The following is a 25,212-nucleotide window of genomic DNA, read 5'->3' as shown; positions in this document are numbered from 1 at the left end:
TCTACTGTAATCTCTTACATAGTCTGATCTTTAGCCTGATCTATAGCCTGACCTTTAGTCTGAACTATAGCTTGATCTATAGTGTGTCTATAGTCTCAGCTATAGACAGATCTATGGTTGTATCTATATTATAATTCATAGTTTTATCTGTTGCTTGATCTATAGTAAAAACTAAACTTTTATGGATTGTCTGGTTTCGAGCCTAGAATGTGGTCTAGTTTGCTGGTCTATATAATGCAAAATCCTGTGCATTTTGAAATGTTTTACATTATTTAGAAAATCTACCAAAATTTTTATAAACTTTATTAATAATTTAGTTTTCCCAAACAAAATTGTGTAGGGCACTCAAAAGAAAAATAAACTGATTCAAGGTTGCTTGCAGTTCGTTATTTTTTTATATTAAAAAAAAAAATAAACTTGTAGTTGTAGCAAAAATAAAAAAGAAGTCTACTTAAAAAAAATTGCTACAAAGAAATACTATAACGTCATACGATTTTAAAATAAACATTTTTATCATTTGAGAGCTGTTGGGTAGAGGTTTTTGTTTGAGTTCGATTTACTAAAAAAATAAATAAAAAAATAAGAAAATCTTTTTAGTTTTAAATATTTTACTCTTGTATACAGATTTAAGTTTATAAATCTTGAAATAAGTACTAAGAAAATAAACTGTGGCATATTTTTAGGTATTTTTTTTTTTCGTTCTTTCCTTCCACTCATGTCTACTTACCTATGCAAAATATATTGACTTTTATTTGATTTGATTTTGTTATTATTTTAACTGCTGCGGTTGTGTGTGTAAAAATTTTCTTTCTCTGGCTTTTGCTAAAATTTTGATTTCGCGTGTAGTCGAATTTGTTTAAACATTTGTGGGTTTTTTTTGAGGGGGAGTTCTGTTTTTCTTTCTTGGGGCTGTAACTTACGTTTTATTTGTTGCTTCACATATCACCAATTTTTGATTACTTAACATTCGTAAGTTTATTAAATTAAATATGTATAATATAAATAAAGCAATTTCAATTTATATAGAGTTACACAAACCCTAAAGTCGTTGTTGTTGTTTTAAGCTCAAAATTTTGTTAAAATAATATGATGAAAAAAATACCTGAAAAGAAATAAAAGTATAAGAAATATATTAGGTTTTTATCTTTAATAATGTTTGCTAAGACTAAAGGTATGGTTTATTTATTTTCCTTACTTATGTAAGCTTCTAATCCCTTAAAAGTATGCTATGATTTATGATAATTTTTGAAAAATTAATGTTTTCAATAAAAATAAAGAGTTTTCTTTTTCTCTTTAAAAGATTACATTATATGTTAATCATTTGAAATGAGTGATTTTTTCGTTTGCTTAAAAATTTTAACCTTTTGAATTGTATGTAGGCCATGATTTTAAAATATTTTTTAATTTTCTTAAAGGTTAACATGTTTGAGCAGAACAATAGATTCAAGATGGATTAAGATTAATATATTTTATTTAAACTGTAACATTTTTAAGTACAGTTAACATACATGCATATTATTAATCATCCTAAGAGTATACCTCGTTTTTTACTCATTTTTAGGAATGTAATGTATACTATAAAGCTATTAAAAGGTTTTAGATTGAAATGAATTAAGAAGACATATAATCTGTAAAACAAAGTTGTAGATGGGCATAATTTTTAATTAGAAGTCTCAGAAAAAAGTCTAGTCTATTGTCTAGTGTACCATATAGTCTAGCCTAGTATATAGTCTAGTTTATAGTCCAGTCTAGTCTATAGTGTAGTCTATAGTCTAGTCTATAGTCTAGTCTATAGTGTAGTCTATAGTCTAGTCTATAGTCTAGTCTATAGTGTAGTCTATAGTCTAGTCTATAGTCTAGTCTATAGTCTAGTCTAGAGTCCAGTCTATAGTCTAGTCTATATTATAGTCTAGTCTGTAGTCTAGTCCATAGTGTAGTCTATAATCTAGTCTATAGTCTATTCTAGTCTATAGTCTAGTCTATAGTCTAGTCTTTTCTATAGGATAGGATAGTCTAGTCTATAATCTAGTCAATAATTCATAGTCAATAGTCTAGTCTATAGTCCGAGTCTATAGTCTAGTCTATAGTCTAGTCTATAGTCTAGTCTATAGTCTAGTCTATAGTCTAGTCTATAGTCTAGTCTATTAGTCTAGTCTATTAGTCTAGTCTATAGTCTAGTCTATAGTCTAGTCTATAGTCTAGTCATAGTCTAGTCTAATAGTCTAGTCTATAGTCTAGTCTATAGTCTAGTCTATAGTCTAGTCTATATTCTAGTCTATAGTCTAGTCTATAGTCTAGTCTATAGTCTAGTCTATGGTCTAGTCTATAGTTTAGTCCTATAGTCTAGCCTAGTCTATAGTCTAGCCTAGTCTATAGTCTAGCCTAGTCTATAGCCTAGTCTATAGCCTAGTCCTATAGCCTAGTCTATAGCCTAGTCTATAGTCTAGACTATAGACTAGACTACAGACTAGACTATAGACTAGACTATAGACTAGACTATAGACTAGACTATAGATTAGACGATAGACTAGACTATAGACTAGACTATAGACTAGACTATAGACTAGACTATAGTCTAGTCTATAGTCTAGTCTAGTCTATAGTCTAGTCTATAGTGTAGTCTATAGTCTATAGTCTAGTCTATAGTCTAGTCTAGAGTCCAGTCTATAGTCTAGTCTATATTATAGTCTAGTCTGTAGTCTAGTCCATAGTGTAGTCTATAATCTAGTCTATAGTCTAGTTTAGTCTATAGTCTGTTCTAGTCTATAGTCTAGTCTATAGTCTAGTCTATAGTCTAGTTTATAGTCTAGTCTATAGTCTAGTCTATACTCTAGTCTATAGTCTAGTCTATAGTCTAGTCTATAGTCTAGTCTATAGTTTAGTCTATAGTCTAGTCTATAGTCTAGTCCATAGTCTAGTCTATAGTCTAGTCTAGTCTATAGTCTAGTCTATTCTATAGACTAGTCTATAATCTAGTCTAAAGTCTAGTCTAAAATCTAGTCTACAGTCTAGTTATAGTGTAGTCTATAGTCCAGTATATAGTCTAGTCTATAGTTTAGTCTGTAGTATAGTCTGTAGTCTAGTCTAAAGTTTGGACTGTAATCTATTCTTTGTCTTGACAATATTCTTGTCTATAGCCTGACCTAAAGTCTTTGCTTTAGTCTACTTGGTATAATTTTGTACAGTTTACTTGAAACTTTTTACTTACTTATTAAATTTTAATTTCAAATAAAATTTCCTTACCCCCTAAAAATAGGCTATTATTTCTTTTTATACTTTGCAACAAACTTCTAAAAGAAATCCTTCACTTTTCAAAACATTATATAAATTACACAAAAACATTTTTATTTATATAAGGTTTGTTTTATAACCTCAGCACTACCAACGTGGAAACGTATTGAGTTGAGGTCAAAGAAACTATTATTTACAACAACTATGTATGCATGTATGTATGCACTTGCCCCTCTGGAAAAAAACGACTACTCTTTTGCCACAACTACTATTACCAGTAAAACCCTGATAAATAGTTTAAGTAAGTCATAGCAAGAGTTCTACTATTTCCAGCACATAGTTGAACTTCTTCGTTTGAAACTATACTACCAAGTGAGTAGAAAAACTAAGTGAATATTTTCTTTTTTTCTCTAACCTAAGGTCTTTAGTATGAGTATTTAAGTGTTGCAAGTCCTAGTAGTGGAAGTGGTAGTAGCAACATAATTCATCTAGTGGAATGATACACGTTTTCTGAGCAAAAGCAAATGTTGTCTATCAATTTGTAGTTTTTGCAGAAGCATAGGGAAAGGAAGACTTGTAAATGTATAAACATTTTGTGTTCTCCACAGTAATTTGCCACAAGACCAACACGAACTGTTTTGCAAAAAAAAAAGAAGAAAAAAAAAATATGAAAATAAAAGAAACAACCCAAAGCCATAACAATGAGGCAAAGGACCTTTTACTGCTTGCATGTCCACACAGAATGAAAAAGAAACCCGAACTGAAAACAACAAATTATAGTGTTGTCGCAATTTTAAATGTACGATATGATAAACGACTAGGAAGAGTAACATGGTGAGTGGTCAAGTTGACACCATAGACCAGCAATCGTTTAAAAAATTATGAACCCCAATGTAGGCTTTAGTCTAATATACAGTCTGGACTCTAGCCTAGTTTTAGACTGTAGTATATAGTCTAGTCTAGTCTAGTCTATAGTCTAGTCTATAGTCTAGTCTATAGTCTAGTCTATAGTCTAGTCTATAGTCTAGTCTATATCTAGTCTATAGTCGTCTATAGTCTAGTCTATAGTCTAGTCTATAGTCTAGTCTATAGTCTGGTCTATAGTCTAGTCTATAGTCTAGTCTATAGTCTAGTCTATAGTCTAGTCTATAGTCTAGTCTATAGTCTAGTCTATAGTTCTAGTCTAGTCTATCTAGTCTAGTCTAGTCATAGTCTAGTCTATAGTCTAGTCTATAGTCTAGTCTATAGTCTAGTCTATAGTCTAGTCTATAGTCTAGTCTATAGTCTAGTCTATAGTCTAGTCTATAGTTTTAGTCTATAGTCTAGTCTATAGTCTAGTCTATAGTCTAGTCTATAGTCTAGTTTATAGTCTAGTCTATAGTCTAGTCCATAGTCTAGTCTATAGTCTAGTCTATAGTCTAGTCTATACACTAGTCTATAGTCTAGTCTATAGTCCAGTCTATAGTCTAGTCTATAGTCCAGTCTATAGTCTAGTCTATAGTCCAGTCTATAGTCTAGTCTATAGTCTAGTCTATAGTCTAGTCTATAGTCTAGTCTATAGTCTAGTCTATAGTCTAGTCTATAGCTAGTCTATAGTTAGTCTATAGTCTAGTCTATAGTCTAGTCTATAGCCTAGTCTATAGTCTAGTCTATAGTCAAGTCTATAGTCCAGTATATAGTCCAGTCTATAGTCTAGTCTATAGTCTAGTCTATAGTCCAGTCTATAGTCTAGTCTATAGTCTAGTCTATAGTCTAGTCTATAGTCTAGTCTATAGTCTAGTCTATAGTCTAGTCTATAGTCTAGTCTATAGTCTAGTCTAGTCTAGTCTAGTCTATAGTCTAGTCTATAGTCTAGTCTATAGTCTAGTCTATAGTCTAGTCTATAGTCTAGTCTATAGTCTAGTCTATAGTCTAGTCTATAGTCTAGTCTATAGTCTAGTCTATAGTCTAGTCTATAGTCTAGTCTATAGTCTAGTCTATAGTCTAGTCTATAGTCTAGTCTATAGTCTAGTCTATAGTCTAGTCTATAGTCTAGCCTATAGTCTAGTTTATAGTTTAGTATATAGTCTGTCTATAGTCTAGTCTATAGTCTAGTCTATATCTAGTCTATAGTCTAGTCTATAGTCTAGTCTATAGTTTAGTCTATATCTAGTCTATAGTCTAGTCTATAGTCTAGTCTTTAGTCTATCTATAGTCTAGTCTATAGTCTAGTCTATAGTTAGTCTATAGTCTAGTCTATAGTCTAGTCTATAGTCTAGTCTGTAGTCTAGTCTAGTCTAGTCTATAGTCTAGTCTATAGTCTAGTCTATAGTCTAGTCTATAGTCTAGTCTATAGTCTAGTCTATAGTCTAGTCTATAGTCTAGTCTAGTCTATAGTCTAGTCTATGTCTAGTCTATAGTCTAGTCATACTCCAGTCTATACTCAGTCTATAGTCTATTATATTGCCTAGTCTATAGTGTAGTCTATAGCTTGACTATAGTCTAGTCTATATTATATGTATTGTCTAGTCAATTGTCTGGACTACAATTTGGAGTAAATCTAGACTATAGGCTCTGACATTTGATCAAATATATATATATGCGAAATATATAGGGCCTTTTTAGTTCCTTTAGGAAACAGTGTACCTCCTCTTTGTGACAAAAGAAGAAAACCTAGAAACATGTTAAGAATGTTTTACTTAGTTTGCTCTATTTTACTATACAATTCGTACTCTGCAATTGTTTGTTGTTATTGCTGTAGCAATAAATTGTATAACAGAAATATATAGTTGCTAAATATGTTGAAGGGAAAAGACTCAAAACAACAACATGCAACCAACAGCAATCAAACAACAAGAAATAGTTTAAAGAAACACAATATGACTACAAGATTGTAATAAAAAAAATGAAAGGGACCAAAATAAAGCAGAGTTGTGTAAAGTAAATATATGAGGTACTAGTGAAGTGGAAGAAGGTAAATAATAAACAATTTAATAATAAACAATAAAATGAGGTTATAGAGTTGGTAAAGTAAATATTATTACAAATATTATATACAATTTTGCGATAACCTATTAAATTTTGGTTGAATTTTCAACAGAAATTCGAATTGAAATATTATAGTCCAACAGCTTGGCGTTAGTCACAGTTCGTACTCTTATGCTAATACTTTAAAATTTAAAGAAAAAGTAGAATTGTTTATAAGTAGATTATCTCAGATATTAATGGACCTATGAATAGAGTACATACTGAAAAGATAATCAGGCAGCGTTGCCAGTTGTTTAAATATGTTAAAATTTTGTTTTCAAATGGATTTTTTATAACCATTTTACAATAAATGTTTTTGTTTTTAATGTTGTTATAATTTTACAATTTCTCGTTTAGAAGTTGTTTATTATTGGCTTTAGTTAACTTAAGGACTTTTCAACACTTTATATTCTACTACTCTATACATTTCTATAGAAAAAGAAACAATAACAACCGAAATACAAAAGGATATAAAGTTAAGGTGTGTGTTTCTTAGACACATACATACACAGAAATCCTTTTCATAGTTACAGCAATAGAAACTTTTATTGAAATGTTATTGTATTATATTTTATAATACAAAACAAAGGTGTAATGTTTCCTGCAAAGAATTGCTTTAAATGTTTATTTTATTACCAAAGAGGTCCTTGCTCTAAAGTTTAAAAATGTTTCAAAAGACCAACATCCTGTAAGTATTTTCTTTCTAACAAGTGTTGATTTTTGTCTTTTATTGTTAATATTTATTTAATTGTTTATAAAATTTTATTATTTATATTTTTGTTTATAAATTTGTTGTAATTTAAATGAAATTGTTAATTTATATGGTTAGAAACAAAACACTAACAGAAACGGATGCACAGTTTTAGGTTTCAAAATGTTAAGACTATAGAATAGACTATAAAATGCGCTATACACTTGACTTTAAACTAGATTATACACTAGATTATAGACTAGACTATAGACTAGATTATATACTACACTATAGACTAGACTATAGACTAGACTATAGACTAGACTATAGACTAGACTATAAACTAGACTATAGACTAGACTATAGACTAGACTATAGACTAGACTATAGACTAGACTATAGACGACTTAGACTAGACTAGACTAGATAGACTAGACTATAGACTAGACTATAGACTAGACTATAGACTAGACTATAGACTAGACTATAGACTAGACTATAGACTAGACTATAGACTAGACTATAGACTAGACTATAGACTAGACTATGACTAGACTATAGACTAGACTATAGACTAGACTATAGACTAGACTATAGACTAGACTATAGACTAGACTATAGACTAGACTATAGACTAGACTATAGACTAGACTATAGACTAGACTATAGACTAGACTATAGACTAGACTATAGACTAGACTATAGACTAGACTATAGACTAGACTATAGACTAGACTATAGACTAGACTATAGACTAGACTATAGACTAGGACTATAGAGACTATAGACTAGACTATAGACTATACTAGACTATAGATAGACTAGACTATAGACTAGACTATAGACTAGACTATAGACTAGACTATAGACTAGACTATAGACTAGACTATAGACTAGACTATAGACTAGACTATAGACTAGACTATAGACTAGACTATAGACTAGACTATAGACTAGACTATACTAGACTATAGACTAGACTATAGACTAGACTATAGACTAGACTATAGACTAGACTATAGACTGAATATAGACTAGACTATAGACTAGACTATAGACTAGACTATAGACTGACTATAGACTAGACTATAGACTAGACTATAGACTAGACTATAGACTAGACTATAGACTAGACTATAGACTGACTATAGACTAGACTATAGACTAGACTATAGACTAGACTATAGACTAGACTATAGCTAGACTAGAGACTAGACTAGACTAGACTATAGACTAGACTATAGACTAGACTAGACTATGACTAGACTAGAATAGACTAGACTATAGACTAGACTAGACTATAGACTAGACTATAGACTAGACTATAGACTAGACTATAGACTAGACTATAGACTAGACTATAGACTAGACTATAGACTAGACTATAGACTAGGCTATAGACTAGACTAGACTATAGACTAGACTATAGACTAGACTATAGACTAGACTATAGACTAGACTATAGACTAGACTATAGACTAGACTATAGACTAGACTATAGACTAGACTATACTAGACTATAGACTAGACTATAGACTAGACTTAGACTAGACTATAGACTAGACTATAGACTAGACTATAGACTAGACTATAGACTAGACTATAGACTAGACTATAGACTAGACTATAGACTAGACTATAGACTAGACTATAGACTAGACTATAGACTAGACTATAGACTAGACTATAGACTAGACTATAGACTAGACTATAGACTAGACTATAGACTAGACTATAGACTAGACTATAGACTAGACTATAGACTAGACTATAGACTAGACTATAGACTAGACTATAGACTAGACTATAGACTAGACTATAGACTAGACTATAGACTAGACTATAGACTAGACTATAGACTAGACTATAGACTAGACTATGACTAGACTAGGACTAGACTAGAACTAGACTAGAGACTAGACTAGAGACTAGACTAGAACTACACTAAGACGACTAGACTATAGACTAGACTATAGACTAACTATAGACTAGACTATAGACTAGACATAGACTAGACTATAGACTAGACTATAGACTAGACTATAGACTAGACTATAGACTAGACTATAGACTAGACTATAGACTAGACTATAGACTAGACTATAGACTAGACTATAGACTAGACTATAGGCTAGACTATAGACTAGACTATAGACTAGACTATAGACTAGACTATAGACTAGACTATAGACTAGACTATAGACTAGACTATAGACTATATAGACTAGACTATAGACTAGACTATAGACTAGACTATAGACTAGACTAGAGACTAGACTAGAGACTAGACTAGAGACTAGACTAGAGACTAGACTAGAGACTAGACTATAGACTAGACTAGACTAGACTATAGACTAGACTATAGACTAGACTATAGACTAGACTATAGACTAGACTATAGACTAGACTATAGACTAGACTATAGACTAGACTATAGACTAGACTATAGACTAGACTATAGACTGACTATAGACTAGACTATAGACTAGACTATAGACTAGACTATAGACTAGACTATAGACTAGACTATAGACTAGACTATAGACTAGACTATAGACTAGACTATAGACTAGACTATAGCTAACTAGACAGACTATAGACGACTATATACTAGACTTAGACTAGACTATAGACTAGACTAGACTATAGACTAGACCTATAGACTAGACTATAGACTAGACTATAGACTAGACTATAGACTAGACTATAGACTAGACTATAGAAGACTAGAACTATAGACTAGACTATAGACTAGACTATAGACTAGACTATAGACTAGACTATAGACTAGACTATAGACTAGACTATAGACTAGACTATAGACTAGACTATAGACTAGACTAGAGACTAGACTATAGACTAGACTATAGACTAGACTATAGACTAGACTATAGACTAGACTATAGACTAGACTATAGACTAGACTATAGACTAGACTATAGACTAGACTATAGACTAGACTATGACTAGACTATAGACTAATAGACTAGACTATAGACTAGACTATAGACTAGACATATACTAACTAGAGAGACTATAGACTAGACTATAGACTAGACTATAGACTAGACTATAGACTAGACTATAGCTAGACTATAGACTAGACTAGACTAGACTATAGACTAGACTATAGACTAGACTATATAGACTAGACTATAGACGACTATAGACTAGACTATAGACTAGACTATAGACTAGACTATAGACTAGACTATAGACTAGACTATAGACTAGACTATAGACTAGACTATAGACTAGACTATAGACTAGACATAGACTAGACTATAGACTAGACTATAGACTAGACTATAGACTAGACTATAGACTAGACTATAGACTAGACTATAGACTAGACTATAGACTAGACTATAGACTAGACTATAGACTAGACTATAGACTAGACTATAGACTAGACTATAGACTAGACTAGAGGTTAGACTATAGAATGGACTATAGGTTAGACTATAGACTCGACAACAGTCCAGAATATAGACTAGTCTATTGTCTAGTTTACAGAATATACTGCACTATGAACAAGACTAAACAATAGGAATAGACTATAGACTAGACTATAGGCTAGAAAAAGGAAAAGTATGCTAGCTGTAAATAGCATACTTTTAGCCTTTAAGTAAATATGTTGCTTAGTCGCATATATTTAGGCTTCTATTTCACTTAATTTTGTGTTGCCTACTTTAAGGCTTTTATTTTAAATTTAGCTAAATCTGCTCTAGTATTTCAATCCACATATTCGATTTTTTTCTACTTCTAAGCAAATACAATGTCCTGCACTAATTTCCGACTCTTTGTGTTTCACCTTAATCAAAAACACTCAACAAGATTGAGCTGATTAATCAGTACTAAAGATTTAATTACAATTATCTTTCACCTTGTAACCTCAAAACTGGAAATGCACTTAACGAATGAACAAACAACAATTGCTGCAAATGTTTAACAAAACTCAGCACACACATTCCCATCGAAACGTATAGAATTTGTATTCTTAATCAATAAACATTCATTAAAGCTTTAAGTTTACATCTAGATGAAGGCTATTGGTCAGTTTGAAAACCTCAAAAAATGAAGGTTTTTCCTTCTTTGCTGACCATTAAAAGTTGAAATGTTTTGTTAAGTCTTTAAAAGTTATTTGCACAAGACTAGATCAAAAAGTACTTGTCAAAACTGGCAAATTAAAACTAAAATAGACCAAAGATAAAATGTGCCTTTTAAAGGTTGAGGCGACAAGTAATAATGACAAGTCTGGCAAATGTAAAGACATTTTAATGGAAAATTTTCTATGACATAGGTATAGACTACTTAGAACTAATAAGTGTCATCAGAAATCTTAAAACAAATTGTCATTTTTAGGTACAAATTTCAATGCCTTTAAAGTTACAATATTTTCTGCAAATACAGAAAACTTTTGTGTGTAACTTTTCATATCAGTCCGAAACATGCATACGCATGCATAGTCCTGACCATTCAATTCAACTATTTAGGTAAACAACCTGTCCATTTGTGGATAAATTGTGCTGCATGAGGTGTTTTCGTAATGATTTTGCTAAATACGAACAAAATGTAAAAATAACAAGTAAGAGTGTTATATTCGGCCATGCCGAATCTTATATACCCACCATCAAATCATCCTTATTAATAAATTTTGATATTATCGATCTAGTTTGAATCATATGTTGATATTAATATGAACATCAGGGACATATTTGGAAGAGGGCCAAGGGCTTAAGCATGGACCGTGCTATTCCGAATTAAAAATATTAATTTTCTTTGACCCAATATTTATAACCAAAAACTGTTTTTTTGTAAGAGTGGTTATATGGAGGGTAGAGTCAATTATGGACCTTTCCTTGTCGGTTTATACAATAATTGTGTGTATCTAATGTCGCTGTACTCGTATTTTTAATTCAGTCATGAGGTTAAAGTAATTTTCTGAAGAAAGCCGAAAATGGGGGTTTGATAGTTATCGACCGATCTTCATCAATTCAGTTGAAAAATTTCAGTTCCTATAAAACTACCGTAATTTGGAAGAACTTTTGAGTCACACATGAGCGTTTAAGTGATTTTTTGGAGCGAATCAATTATAGACCGATTTATATAAGGACCGATCCTTATAAAATTTGATAGAGAGGTTTTGGCTCGCACGAAATTTGTTTATGTATAATTTTAACGCTGTACTCACATTTTTGAGTCAGTAATGAGCGTTAAAGTCATTGTATAAAGGAGACCTTATTAGGGGGTTAGGGTCAATTATGGACACATCCTCATAAAATTTAAGAAAATGATTTTAGTTCCTATAAAACTTTTTTATGTCGAATTTTATTGTTATGCATATGCTTCTTAAGGTAGATATGAGCATTAAAGTCCTTTTCTGAAGGGGACCTTATAAGAGGTAGGGTCAATTATGGACCGATCCTTATAAAATTCTACGAAGAGATTTATGTTCCCATAAACATGTTTGTGCCGAATTTCACAGCTATTGATGCTTCTCTTAGCCAGTTATGGGCGATAAAGTCATTTTCTGAAGGGTACTTTATATGGGGGTAGGGTCAATTATGGGCCTATCCTTATAAAATTTACAAAGAGATTTATGTTCCCATAAAATATGTTTGTGCTGAATTTCACCGCTATTGATGCTTCTCTTAGACAGTTATGGGCCATAAAGTCATTTTCTGAAGGGGACTTTAAATGGGGGGTAGGGTCAAGTATGGACCGATCCTTATAAAATTTTCGAAGAAATTTACGTTTCCATAAAACATGTCTGTGCGGAATTCCACCGCTATTGATGTTTCTCTTAGCCAGTTATGGCCGATAAAGTCATTTTCTGAAGGGGACTTTTATGGGGGGTAGGGTCAATTATGGGCCTATCCTTATAAAATTTTACAAAGAGATTTATGTTCCCATAAAACATGCTTGTGCCGAATTTCATCGCTATTGATGCTTTTCTTAGCCAGTTATGGGCGATAAAGTCATCTTCTGAAGGGGACTTTATATGGGGGGTAGGGTCAATTATGAGCCTATCCTTATAAATTTTAAAAGGAGATTTAGGTTCCTATAAAACATATTTGTGCCGAATTTCACCGCTATTGATGCTTCTCTTAGGCAGTTATGGGCGATAAAGTCATTTTCTGAAGGGGACTTTATATGGGGGGTAGGGTCAATTATGGACCGATCCTTACAAAATTTTACAGTGAGATTTTAGTTCCCATAGAACATGTTTGTGCCGAATTTCACTGCTATTGATGCTTCTCTTAGCCAGTTATGGGCGATAAAGTCATTTTTTGAAAGGGGATTTTATATGGGGGGTAGGGTCAATTATGGACCGATCCTTATAAAATTTTACAAAGAGATTTAGGTTCCCATAAAACATGTTTGTGCCGAATTTCACCGCTATTGATGCTTCTCTTAGGCAGTTATGGGCGATAAAGTCATTTTCTGAAGGGGACTTTATATGGGGGTAGGGTCAATTATGGACCGATCCTTATAAAATTTTACAGACAGATTTAAGTTCCCATAAAACATGTTTGTGCCGAATTTCACCGCTATTGATGCTTCTCTTAGGCAGTTATGGGCGATAAAGTCATTTTCTGAAGGGGACTTTATATGGGGGGTAGGGTCAATTATGGACCGATCCTTATAAAATTTTACAGAGAGATTTAGGTTCCCATAAAACATGTTTGTGCCGAATTTCACCGCTATTGATGCTTCTCTTAGGCAGTTATGGGCGATAAAGTCATTTTCTGAAGGGGACTTTATATGGGGGGTAGGGTCAATTATGGACCGATCCTTATAAAATATAACAAAGAGATTTAGATTCCCATGAAACATGTTTGTGCCAAATTTCACCGCTATTGGTTCTTCCCTTAGCAAGTTATGAGCGATAAAGTCATTTTCTGAAGGGGGCCTTATATGGGGCTAGGCGAAATTGTGGACCGATATTGCCCATTTTCAATACCAAACAAACTGCATCAACTAAAAGTATCTGTGCAAAATTTCAGCTCGCTAGCTACTTCCATTTGGACTCTATCGTGTTTTCAACAGACAGACAGACAGACAGACAGACGGACAGACGGACAGACGGACAGACGGACAGACGGACAGACGGACAGACGGACGGACATGGCTAGATCGTCTTAGAATCTAATAAGGACCCAGAATATATATACTTTTATGGGTCTTAGACGAATATTTCAATGTGTTACAAACGGAATGACAAAAACAATATACCCCCCATCTTTTTTGATGGTGGGTATAAAAACAACTCTAGTATAACAGAAAACGAGGGTAGAGAGAAAAAGTCGTAATTTTAATTTGTAAAACTTGCACATAATTTCTTTATACAAGTATCTCTCCTGCCATTTGCTGCCTCTTCTAGCTAAATTTTATTTAGGACTAACAACCAAAAATATTCATTTATAGTTCATTAAATTCTGGACAAGACAACAACACAATACCGGAATACTTAACAAAAAAACTAAACTAGAATGACAGCAACAACTGTAGAATGATATGAGAAACAAAAAACACAAGCAATGACTATTGAAAATCATTTCATGTGGAAGAAACAAAAATCGTATGAAAATACACAGATTTCTCGAGTATTGTTTACTAATTTCTCTCTAACACCAGGAAGTTACAGGAGAGAAAAAAAAAATTTTATGTAAGAATTTACGGAAAAGCTGTCAGTTAATAGTACTGGTCTCAATGAATATTAGGGCAGTTTTCACTATATAGTCTGGACTACATACTGTTCAGTATATAGTCTGGACTATAGTTCAGTTTATAGTGTGGACTATAGTCTAGTCTATTGTCCGGACTATATTCAAATCTATAAGCTAGCCTACAGTCTAGACCAGACTATACCATAGTCTGGACTATAGTCTAGTCTATAGCCTGACTTTAGTCTAGTCTATTGTCTGGTCTTTAGTCTAGTCTATAGTCTGGACTATAGACTACATCTAGCCTATAGTCTGGACTATAGACTACAGTCTGGAGTAGTCTATAGTCTGTACTATAGTCTGGACAATATACTAGCCTACAGTGTGGACTATAGTCTATTCTATAGTCTAGTCTATAGTCTAGTCTATAGTCTAGTCTATAGTCTAGTCTATAGTCTAGTCTATAGCCTAGTCTATAGTCTAGTCTATAGTCTAATCTATAGTCTAGTCTATAGTCTAGTCTATAATCTAGTCTATAGTCTAGTCTATAGTCTAGTCTATGGTCTAGTCTATGGTCTAGTCTATAGTCTAGTCTATAGTCTAGTCTATAGTCTAGTCTATAGTCTAGTCTATAGTCTAGTCTATAGTCTAGTCTATAGTCTAGTCTATAGTCTAGTCTATAGTCTAGTCTATAGTCTAGTCTAGTCTATAGTCTAGTCTAGTCTATAGTCTAGTCTAGTCTATAGTCTAGTCTATCTTAGTCTAGTCTAGTCTATAGTCTAGTCTAGTCTATAGTCTAGTCTATAGTCTAGTCTATAGTCTAGTCTATAGTCTAGTCTATAGTCTAGTCTATAGTCTAGTCTATAGTCTAGTCTATAGTCTAGTCTATAGTCTAGTCTATAGTCTAGTCTATAGTCTAGTCTATAGTCTAGTCTATAGTCTAGTCTATAGTCTAGTCTATAGTTTAGTCTATAGTCTAGTCTATAGTCTAGTCTATAGTCTAGTCTATAGTCTAGTCTATAGTCTAGTCTATAGTCTAGTCTATAGTCTAGTCTATAGTCTAGTCTATAGTCTAGTCTATAGTCTAGTCTATAGTCTAGTCTATAGTCTAGTCTATAGTCTAGTCTATAGTCTAGTCTATAGTCTAGTCTATAGTCTAGTCTATAGTCTAGTCTATAGTCTAGTCTATAGTCTAGTCTATAGTCTATAGTCTAGTCTATAGTCTAGTCTATAGTCAGTCTATAGTCTAGTCTATAGTCTAGTCTATAGTCTAGTCTATAGTCTAGTCTATAGTCTAGTCTATAGTCTAGTCTATAGTCTAGTCTATAGTCTAGTCTATAGTCTAGTCTATAGTCTAGTCTATATTCTAGTCTATAGTCTAGTCTATAGTCTAGTCTATAGTCTAGTCTAGTCTATAGTCTAGTCTATAGTCTAGTCATAGTCTAGTCTGTAGTCTAGTCTATAGTCTAGTCTATAGTCTAGTCTATAGTCTAGTCTATAGTCTAGTCTATAGTCTAGTCTATAGTCTAGTCTATAGTCTAGTCTATAGTCTAGTCTATAGTCTAGTCTATAGTCTAGTCTATAGTCTAGTCTATAGTCTAGTCTATAGTCTAGTCTATAGTCTAGTCTATAGTCTAGTCTATAGTCTAGTCTATAGTCTAGTCTATAGTCTAGTCTATAGTCTAGTCTATAGTCTAGTCTATAGTCTAGTCTATAGTCTAGTCTATAGTCTAGTCTATAGTCTAGTCTATAGTCTAGTCTATAGTCTAGTCTATAGTCTAGTCTATAGTCTGTCTATAGTCTAGTCTATAGTCTAGTCTAGTCTAGTCTATAGTCTAGTCTATAGTCTAGTCTATAGTCTAGTCTATAGTCTAGTCTATAGTCTAGTCTATAGTCTAGTCTATAGTCTAGTCTATAGTCTAGTCTATAGTCTCTCTATAGTCTAGTCTATAGTCTAGTCTATAGTCTAGTCTATAGTCTAGTCTATAGTCTAGTCTATAGTCTAGCCTCTAGTCTAGTCTATAGTCTAGTCTATAGTCTAGTCTATAGTCTAGTCTATAGTCTAGTCTATAGTCTAGTCTAGTCTAGTCTAGTTCAGTCTCATAGTTAGTCTATAGTCTAGTCTATAGTCTCAGTTCATAGTCTAGTCTATAGTCTAGTCTATAGTCTAGCTCTATAGTCTAGTCTAGTAGTCTAGTCTTCTATAGTCTAGTCTATAGTCTAGTCTATAGTCTAGTCTAATAGCTCTAGTCTATAGTCTAGTCTATAGTCTATCTATAGTCTAGGTCTTATAGTCTAGTCTATAGTCTAGTCTATAGTCGAGTCTATAGTTCTAGTCTATAGTCTAGTCATCTATGTCTAGTCTATAGTCTAGTCCTATAGTCTAGTCTTCTATAGTCTAGTCTATAGTCTAGTCTATAGTCTAGTCTATCGTCTAGTCTATAGTCTAGTCTATAGTCGAGTCTATAGTCTAGTCTATAGGTCTTAGGGGGGGGTATAGTATAGTCTATAGTCTAGTCTATAGGAGTCTCTAGTCTAGTAGTCTATGCTCTAGTACTAGTTCTATAGTCTAGTCTCTAGTCTAGCTCTAGTCTAGTGCTATAGTCTAGTCTATGTTTCTAGTCTAGTAGTCTAAGGTTCTAGTCTAGTCTAGTATAGTTAGTCTAGTCTATAGTCTAGTCTATAGTCTAGTCTATAGTCTAGTCTATAGTCTAGTCTATAGTCTAGTCTATAGTCTAGTCTATAGTCTAGTCTATAGTCTAGTCTATAGTCTAGTCTATAGTCTAGTCTATAGTCTAGTCTATAGTCTAGTCTATAGTCTAGTCTATAGTCTAGTCTATAGTCTAGTCTATAGTCTAGTCTATAGTCTAGTCTATAGTCTAGTCTATAGTCTAGTCTATAGTCTAGTCTATAGTCTAGTCTATAGTCTAGTCTATAGTCTAGTCTATAGTCTAGTCTATAGTCTAGTCTATAGTCTAGTCTATAGTCTAGTCTATAGTCTAGTCTATAGTCTAGTCTATAGTCTAGTCTATAGTCTAGTCTATAGTCTAGTCTATAGTCTAGTCTATAGTCTAGTCTATAGTTCTAGTCTAGTCTAGTCTATAGTCAGTCTATAGTCTAGTCTATAGTCTAGTCTATAGTCTAGTCTATAGTCTAGTCTATAGTCTAGTCTAGTCTATAGTCTAGTCTATAGTCTAGTCTATAGTCTAGTCTATAGTCTAGTCTTTAGTCTAGTCTATAGTCTAGTCTATAGTCTAGTCTATAGTCTAGTCTATAGTCTAGTCTATAGTCTAGTCTATAGTCTAGTCTATAGTCTAGTCTATAGTCTAGTCTATAGTCTAGTCTAATTTTGGTCTACCGTAAAAAAGTATCACCCTAATATTTTGAAAAGTTCTAAAAAGTGTTGATATATTGTTTATCTATGTGTGTGAGTTTATTAAATTTTCTGTTGAAGTGGTCAAGTCATGATGATATTTTCGGTTTAGAAAACAGCATGTAAACTTGTATGTTCCTTATTCAAATGGTGTTTGTGTGTGTTTGTTGTAATGTTTATTTATAAGTCTGTAAAAGACAAACTCACTTTTTTTTGTCGGATACCCTTTATATAAAGCTTATTTTTGTTGAGCAATTGACAACCCTGATAAATGTTTTTTTTTCCTGTTTACTGATTTGTATATTTTGAGATTTGAGTAGTCAGATAAGCTTGAAACAATATCTTTTACTAACATTTGATTAATTAGTTTTCATTCCGTTATGCCAGATATTTATCTGGGTATTTGAATGAGGGTCTTGGTAGGTGTTTGCTTTTGTAATTTATTTGAGATTTTATTACAAATTATTTAAAAATCAAATTAACAAAGTTTTGCTTTAGTTTTAATGAAATTGTTTTGTTTAAAGGACAAGAAATTCTATTGAGATTTTTAACACTTTTAAAGTTTAAATGTTAGAAAACTATAAATATTATATTAGAGCTGAGAAATTTGTTAAAAGTTATTTTAATGCTCCATAGTCAATAAGTTTTTTTAGACAAGAACAGTGGGGTGAAACCATTTAGTCCTGTTTAGTCATGAAAATTTAAGTGATCGCGTTCAGATCTATAGTTTAATATTAATATACGTGAATTATTTAAGATTTCTTGGAATTTCAAGTTTTTTGCCCTTCCCTACATGATATTATTGGTCCTTCCAGCCAATACTTAACATTTTCTTTACTGTTCTTAACAAAATACTTTCTATTCCTCATCCGTCAGCCATTTTTTTGGTGTTAAACTACCGCTACTTTTTTAGTTAAACAAACATATACAAAGAACTTGAAACAACAGACGTGAACTTGAAGCCGGAACATTTCTTTCCTCCCAAAAACAAAAAAAATCGAAAGTAGCAAAATTTGTGCAATGAAGTATAATAAAACTTTTCTTTTCATTAGACGTTCGTTGGTCGTTTTTTGTGTGCTTCGTTTAAACGTGATTCTTTTACAAATTGCTTATAAACAGACAAAATATACATATATTACCAGAAAAAAATGTTAAAGAACTTTTTTAAAAGCCATTTTTTTTCCTTGCCTTTTGTTTTATATATTTTTCTCTTCAACAACTTAACTAGAGACAATAATAAATCCTGGAAAAATCCTTAACAAAATTTCTATAGAGCCGGAGAAGAAACTTAAATGTTTATTACTAGGAGAGTTATTTTTTTTCAAACATTTTCTAACTTTTGTTTCAGGTAATAAAGTAGGAAGTAAATTGTTAAAGAAATTCTATATATATTTTTTTAAAATAATTGTGTCTATTATCTTGCTAATTTTGCTGCTTTTTTATGAAACTTCAAAAATAAACATGACAATAACAAACATTATTATAAAAATGAAATAAATCAGAGAAAAAGTTAAAAATTAACTTAAAAAGTTATTTTTCCATTTTTATAAAAAAAGCTGTTCAAAACATAATAAGATTAAAACAAAAACTTTTTATCTATTGTTCAAACTAGACAAGCTTGTTGTCCAGGAAGTTGTTAAAGATTTTGTTAATAACTAATTACTAGATAATATTTGTAAAGGGAAATAATAGAAAAACAAGCCAAAAAGCATGTTATGAATTAAGTAATTAAGCACAGATATTAAAACAAATTTTGCTAATGAAAAAAAGCCAAGAAGTATACTATGAATTAGATAATTAAATACTGAGAGAGATAGAGAACAAAAGAGAGAAAACGTTCGGCAATAGACTTAATAAACAGAATTAGAACAGAACTAGAGCAGAAATAGAAAAGAACTAGAACAGAACTAGAAAAGAACTAGAAAAGAACTAGAACAGAACTAGAACAGAACTAGAATAGAACTAGAACAGAACTAGAACAGAACTAGAACAGAACAAGAACTAGAACAGAACTAGAACATAACTAGAACAGAACTAGAACTGAACTAGAACGGAACTAGAACAGAACTAGAACAGAACTAGAACAGAACTAGAACAGAACTAGAACAGAACTAGAACAGAATTAGAACAGAACTAGAACAGAACTAGAACAGAACTAGAACAGAACTAGAACAGAACTAGAACAGAACTAGAACAGAACTAGAACAGAACTAGAACAGAACTAGAACAGAACTAGAACAGAACTAGAACAGAACTAAAACAGAACTAGAACAGAACTAGAACAGAACTAGAACAGAACTAGAACAGAACTAGAACAGAACTAGAACAGAACTAGAACAGAACTAGAACAGAACTAGAACAGAACTAGAACAGAACTAGAACAGAACTAGAACAGAACTAGAACAGAACTAACTGGAACTAGAACTGAACTAGAACAGAACTAGAACAGAACTAGAACAGAACTAGAACAGAACTAGAACAGAACTAGAACAGAACTAGAACAGAACTAGAACAGAACTAGAACAGAACTAGAACAGAACTAGAACAGAACTAGAACAGAACTAGAACAGAACTAGAACAGAACTAGAACAGAACTAGAACAGAACTAGAACAGAACTAGAACAGAACTAGAACAGAACTAGAACAGAACTAGAACAGAACTAGAACAGAACTAGAACAGAACTAGAACAGAACTAGAACAGAACTAGAACAGAACTAGAACAGAACTAGAACAGAACTAGAACAGAACTAGAACAGAACTAGAACAGAACTAGAACAGAACTAGAACAGAACTAGAACAGAACTAGAACAGAACTAGAACAGAACTAGAACAGAACTAGACAGAACTAGAACAGAACTAGAACAGAACTAGAACAGAACTAGAACAGAACTAGAACAGAACTAGAACAGAACTAGAACAGAACTAGAACAGAACTAGAACAGAACAGAACTAGAACAGAAAACTAGAACCAGAACTAGAACTGAACTAGAACATCAATAGAACAGAACTAGAACTCTCTCTCAATATTTGTTTTTAAGTTTATGTTTATGCAGTTATAATTAGTTTAAATTTAAAACTATGTAAATACCTTTACGCCTAAAGCGAACCTAATAAAAATTTGACCTAGTTTAAAAAAAAACTCTCAAATCTGAGATAAACATAGCCTTAGGTTTTCATTACCAAAAATTTACTTAACATAGTGTTTTAATAAAAACAGGAAGATAATTAAATTTAACTGGGTTAATTTGTTAAATTAAAAATAAATTCATAATAAACTGCTGTCCACAAACAGCTTGTTATCATAGAAGATCCCTAAAGTAGGCTACATAAAATTATGAAATTATAATTTAGTAAGGAAATTTGTGAGCTAAAACAGATAGAAAATGATAAGGAAGGACATTGAGAAATATCGTGGTCTTTTTATATAAAATCCTTTGAATGTCTTTAAGGTTTAAGAAAAAATGCCGTAAAGGGAAGTGTTGGGATAATGAATATTAGTTGTAATGGTTTCTTGAAATTCCACCTGGTCAAACTTATTTTATTACATTTTTGCATCAAAAATTCCGTGGCCTTCAAAGAATACCCAAAACTGAAAACCTTTTGTTAAAAAACGATTTATGGCAAAATATTGCTAAAATCATCACCCACATAGTAGTGCTGTAATATTCTACTACTTTTGATTACTCAATACTACTCAATACTTTTCGTTTGGGTACTCAATACTACTCGATACTTTTAACGGTTTTATTTTAAATTAAAAACGAGGAATTTTTCCTTTTTTTAAGTAAAGTTAGACCAGACATCACACCTCTTTTGAGACATTTTATTTTTTTAGATAGCGTCGATAAATATTTGTAACTTTTTAACTATTATTGCAGTGTTTAAATTATTTTTACATTGATTTGATATTGCTAAGAGTTGCATTTCTAATAATGATATGGTCTATATTAGATTTTAGAGCTGTATTTTTTCACATCATAGCCGTTAAATTTAAATAAGTTAAATCCATATACAAGTCTGAAAGTATTGAGTAACTACTTTTTAGTATTGAGTACCCAAAAAATAGGGCAAATACTCGATACTCGATACTCACTACTCAATACTTTAACAGCACTACCACATAGACACCCCTACTTTGAGTACAAATAATTGACAAATTTCTTACATGCATGTGTGTGTGTGTGAAGTGATGACTTTCATAGTGATTTGATAAATGCTTAAAACATGTATCAAAATAATACAAATAAATCTGGCAAAAAATAAGTGTAGATGTATGCATATAAATGTATTTGTATTTCCGCACATATTTCAACATACATTTTCATAAACGAAACAAAAAAGAAATATATAATAAATCTAGGAATAAAATGAAAATGTCATCAGAAAAAAACCATAAATTATACATATTAGATTTATCATAAATTGTGACAAAAAAAAATTATGTATATAAATAAATATAAAAATGACAATAATACATAATAATGAAGGTGATAATGATTGTCAACAAGCACTATAATAATGCTGCTGATGATGTTGATGACAATGTTAGAAGGTTGGTGTTTGATGCTGCTAAAGCAGACGATGATGATGACAGCGATAAAAATATGTAAGTGACATCAAATTATAATTGTATTTTTGTTAAATATCAAATCAATTGAACTTAAAGAAATGCAAACTGTGGCATAATTTTAGGCTAAATAAAAAAAAATTTAAGAGAAAATTGGAAAAATTTGGGAATTTAGGAAAAGTGTTCTAAATAGAAGGACAAATACTCGAATTAATAAAAAAAAAAAAACAATAATACCCAAATTCCCAAAATGTTTTGCAAAAATCCCAGAATTAAAAATTCCCTAAATTCCCAAGCATTTTTTTGAAAATCCCAGAAATCCTATCTACCACAACTAACGAATAACGAACGAACTAACTAACGAAACGAACGAAGAACGAACGAACGAACGAACGAACGAACGAACGAACGAACGAACGAACGAACGAACGAACGAAACGAACGAAACGAAACGAACGAACGAACGAACGAACGAACGAACGAACGAACGAACGAACGAAACGAACGAACGAACGAACGAACGAACGAACGAACGAACGAACGAACGAAAGAACGAACGAACGAACGAACGAACGAACGAACGAAACGAAACGAACGAACGAACGAACGAACGAAACGAACTAAACGAACGAACGAACGAACGAACGAACGAACGAAACGAAGAAACGAACGAACGAACGAACGAACGAACGAACTAACGAAACGAACGAACGAACGAACGAAACGAACGAAACGAACGAACGAACGAACGAACGAAACGAACGAACGAACGAACGAACGAACGAACGAACGAACGAACGAACAACGAAACGAACGAACGAACGAACTAACTGAACTAACTAACGAACGAACTACGAACTAACTAACTAACTAACTACTAACGAACTAACTAACTAATAACTAACTAACTAACTAACTAACTAACTAACTAACTAACTACCTAACTAACTAACTAACTAACTAACTAACTAACTAATTAACTAACTAACTAACGTAAAAACAAACAAAATTCTTAAATTCCCAAAAAGTTTTTAAAAATCCCAGAAAATAAAATTCCTTAGTTTTCTAAAAAATTTCCCTAAAACTTAAAATGTTCCTTTTTATTAATATTATTTTGTATACAAATTCTTCATTTCCATAAAATTAATAAAATCCCTGAATTCCAAAAAAGTTTTCTTAAAATCCCAGAAAACCTTTTCTATAATTATGACGAAAATTATATAAATATTATATTGATGGCTCTAAATAGTTTGTTTTCTTAAATTTTAACATAATTCCTAGAATTCCCAAAATATTAAACACAAATTCCAGAAACCGGGAACTTAACAGAATGTTAAAAAGTATACATTTTTCAACATTCTTGTTGTTCTTTAGAAGACCATGTTATTTTTATGAAATTTGCAATGACTTTTTTAAATTCCCAAAATGTATAGCTGAAATCCCAATAAAAAACTTGAGGAATTTTTATGAAATTTTAAAGCAAATCTCAATTTTACTTTTAAATAAAAATTTTTTTTAAGATTTAATAGAATTCTCTAAATTCCCAATAAATTTCACAAAAATCCCACAAACCGTGAAGTTTGCCGGATAGTTAAAAAACGAAATTTTTTCTTAATTTAAGTTATTTTAAGCAAAAATACTTTGTTTTAATAGAAAACTTTATGATTTCTAAATTCCCAAGATGTGTTTCTAAAATCCCAGAAAATAAAATTTATTGAATTCTCAAATAGTTTTTAACAATCCCTTAAGGTGTAAACATAAATTTATTAAAATAATTTAATTATTTCTTAAAAGCAAAAACAAAATATTATTAAATTTCATTAAAATAAAACTTAAACGTTTCAAACACATTTCACATGATTGTCTATGACAGTCATGTTTAAACTGTCGTACATATATAAAAGTATACAAGAAGTTGGGAAGAAAAAAAACATTATTTAAAGAAAAAACTTAAGCTTTATATGACAACTATACTTTTAAAGACTTATATTTATACAGGTACGTAGTTACAGGTGTATAAATTTGTATGTTTAGAAAATACACATGTAAACGTACTCCTACTACCAGGCAAGCACGTAGTATTTCTACATGTCTAAGTTAATATTAAGTGTGGAAAAACTTACAGACTTTCATTTAATTTCTGTATGTTTTTTTCCTTTTTTCGTTCTATATGTGAATTTTGAAGTATTTTCTGTCTCCAGTACACACTTACTTATAACCCAGCAAACATTTTTTTAATATTTTCTTTATTTCTCCATTCTTTATATCAAGCTTTTGTTGAAACTACATTTATAAAGCCATTCTACAAAATTTCTTTAAAAATGTTTACTGGGTTATTATTAAACTTCACCTGGTATATGTTTAATTCAGTATGGTTTGTGTACTCTTGTCTCTGCTTGTGTGTGTGTGTGTGTATGTATTTGTGTAAAAAATTCAATTTATGAAATTTCATTTAATTCTTTATGATAAATATAATTTATCCTACACATTTTTTTCCTTATTTTGGTGCTGAAGAACAAAAGAACATAAAATAATCATAAAAAATTGAGAGAAACTTCTCTACTTTATAAGTTTATGAGAACATAAAATTAGGGAGAAAGGGTATGAGTATTAGTGTTATAGACCACCCTAATGTATACTATATTTAACTTTTTTTATAGGCAAACATAAAAA

The 25,212-nt window shown here is 31.5% G+C and overlaps 1 protein-coding gene across 3 annotated transcripts in view; it reads right to left on the bottom strand.

Annotated features, from left to right (window-relative positions):
- Positions 1-888: 888 nt before the first annotated feature.
- The window catches only part of LOC119608676 (myb-like protein M), a 157,760-nt gene continuing 133,436 nt past the window's right edge, over positions 889-25,212 (bottom strand). The window contains exon 3 of one of the 3 annotated variants that reach the window (XR_005231833.1): positions 889-1,102. Coding sequence is in view for 1 of the 3 variants with exons in the window: in XM_037963181.1 (XP_037819109.1) it covers positions 1,040-1,102 (63 nt within the window). In the remaining 2 variants the exon portion in view is untranslated. The remainder of the gene's footprint in view (positions 1,103-25,212) is intronic. The other 2 variants (XM_037963181.1, XR_005231832.1) reach the window with 2 other exon arrangements.

This window comes from Lucilia sericata, unplaced genomic scaffold (assembly GCF_015586225.1).
Source record: "Lucilia sericata isolate MDLA Ls3-8-SP2 unplaced genomic scaffold, ASM1558622v1 Contig000869F_arrow, whole genome shotgun sequence".
Lineage (NCBI taxonomy): Eukaryota > Metazoa > Arthropoda > Insecta > Diptera > Calliphoridae > Lucilia > Lucilia sericata.
The sequence above is the reverse complement of the archived record's forward strand: the minus strand, read 5'-3'. Positions and strand labels throughout refer to the sequence as shown.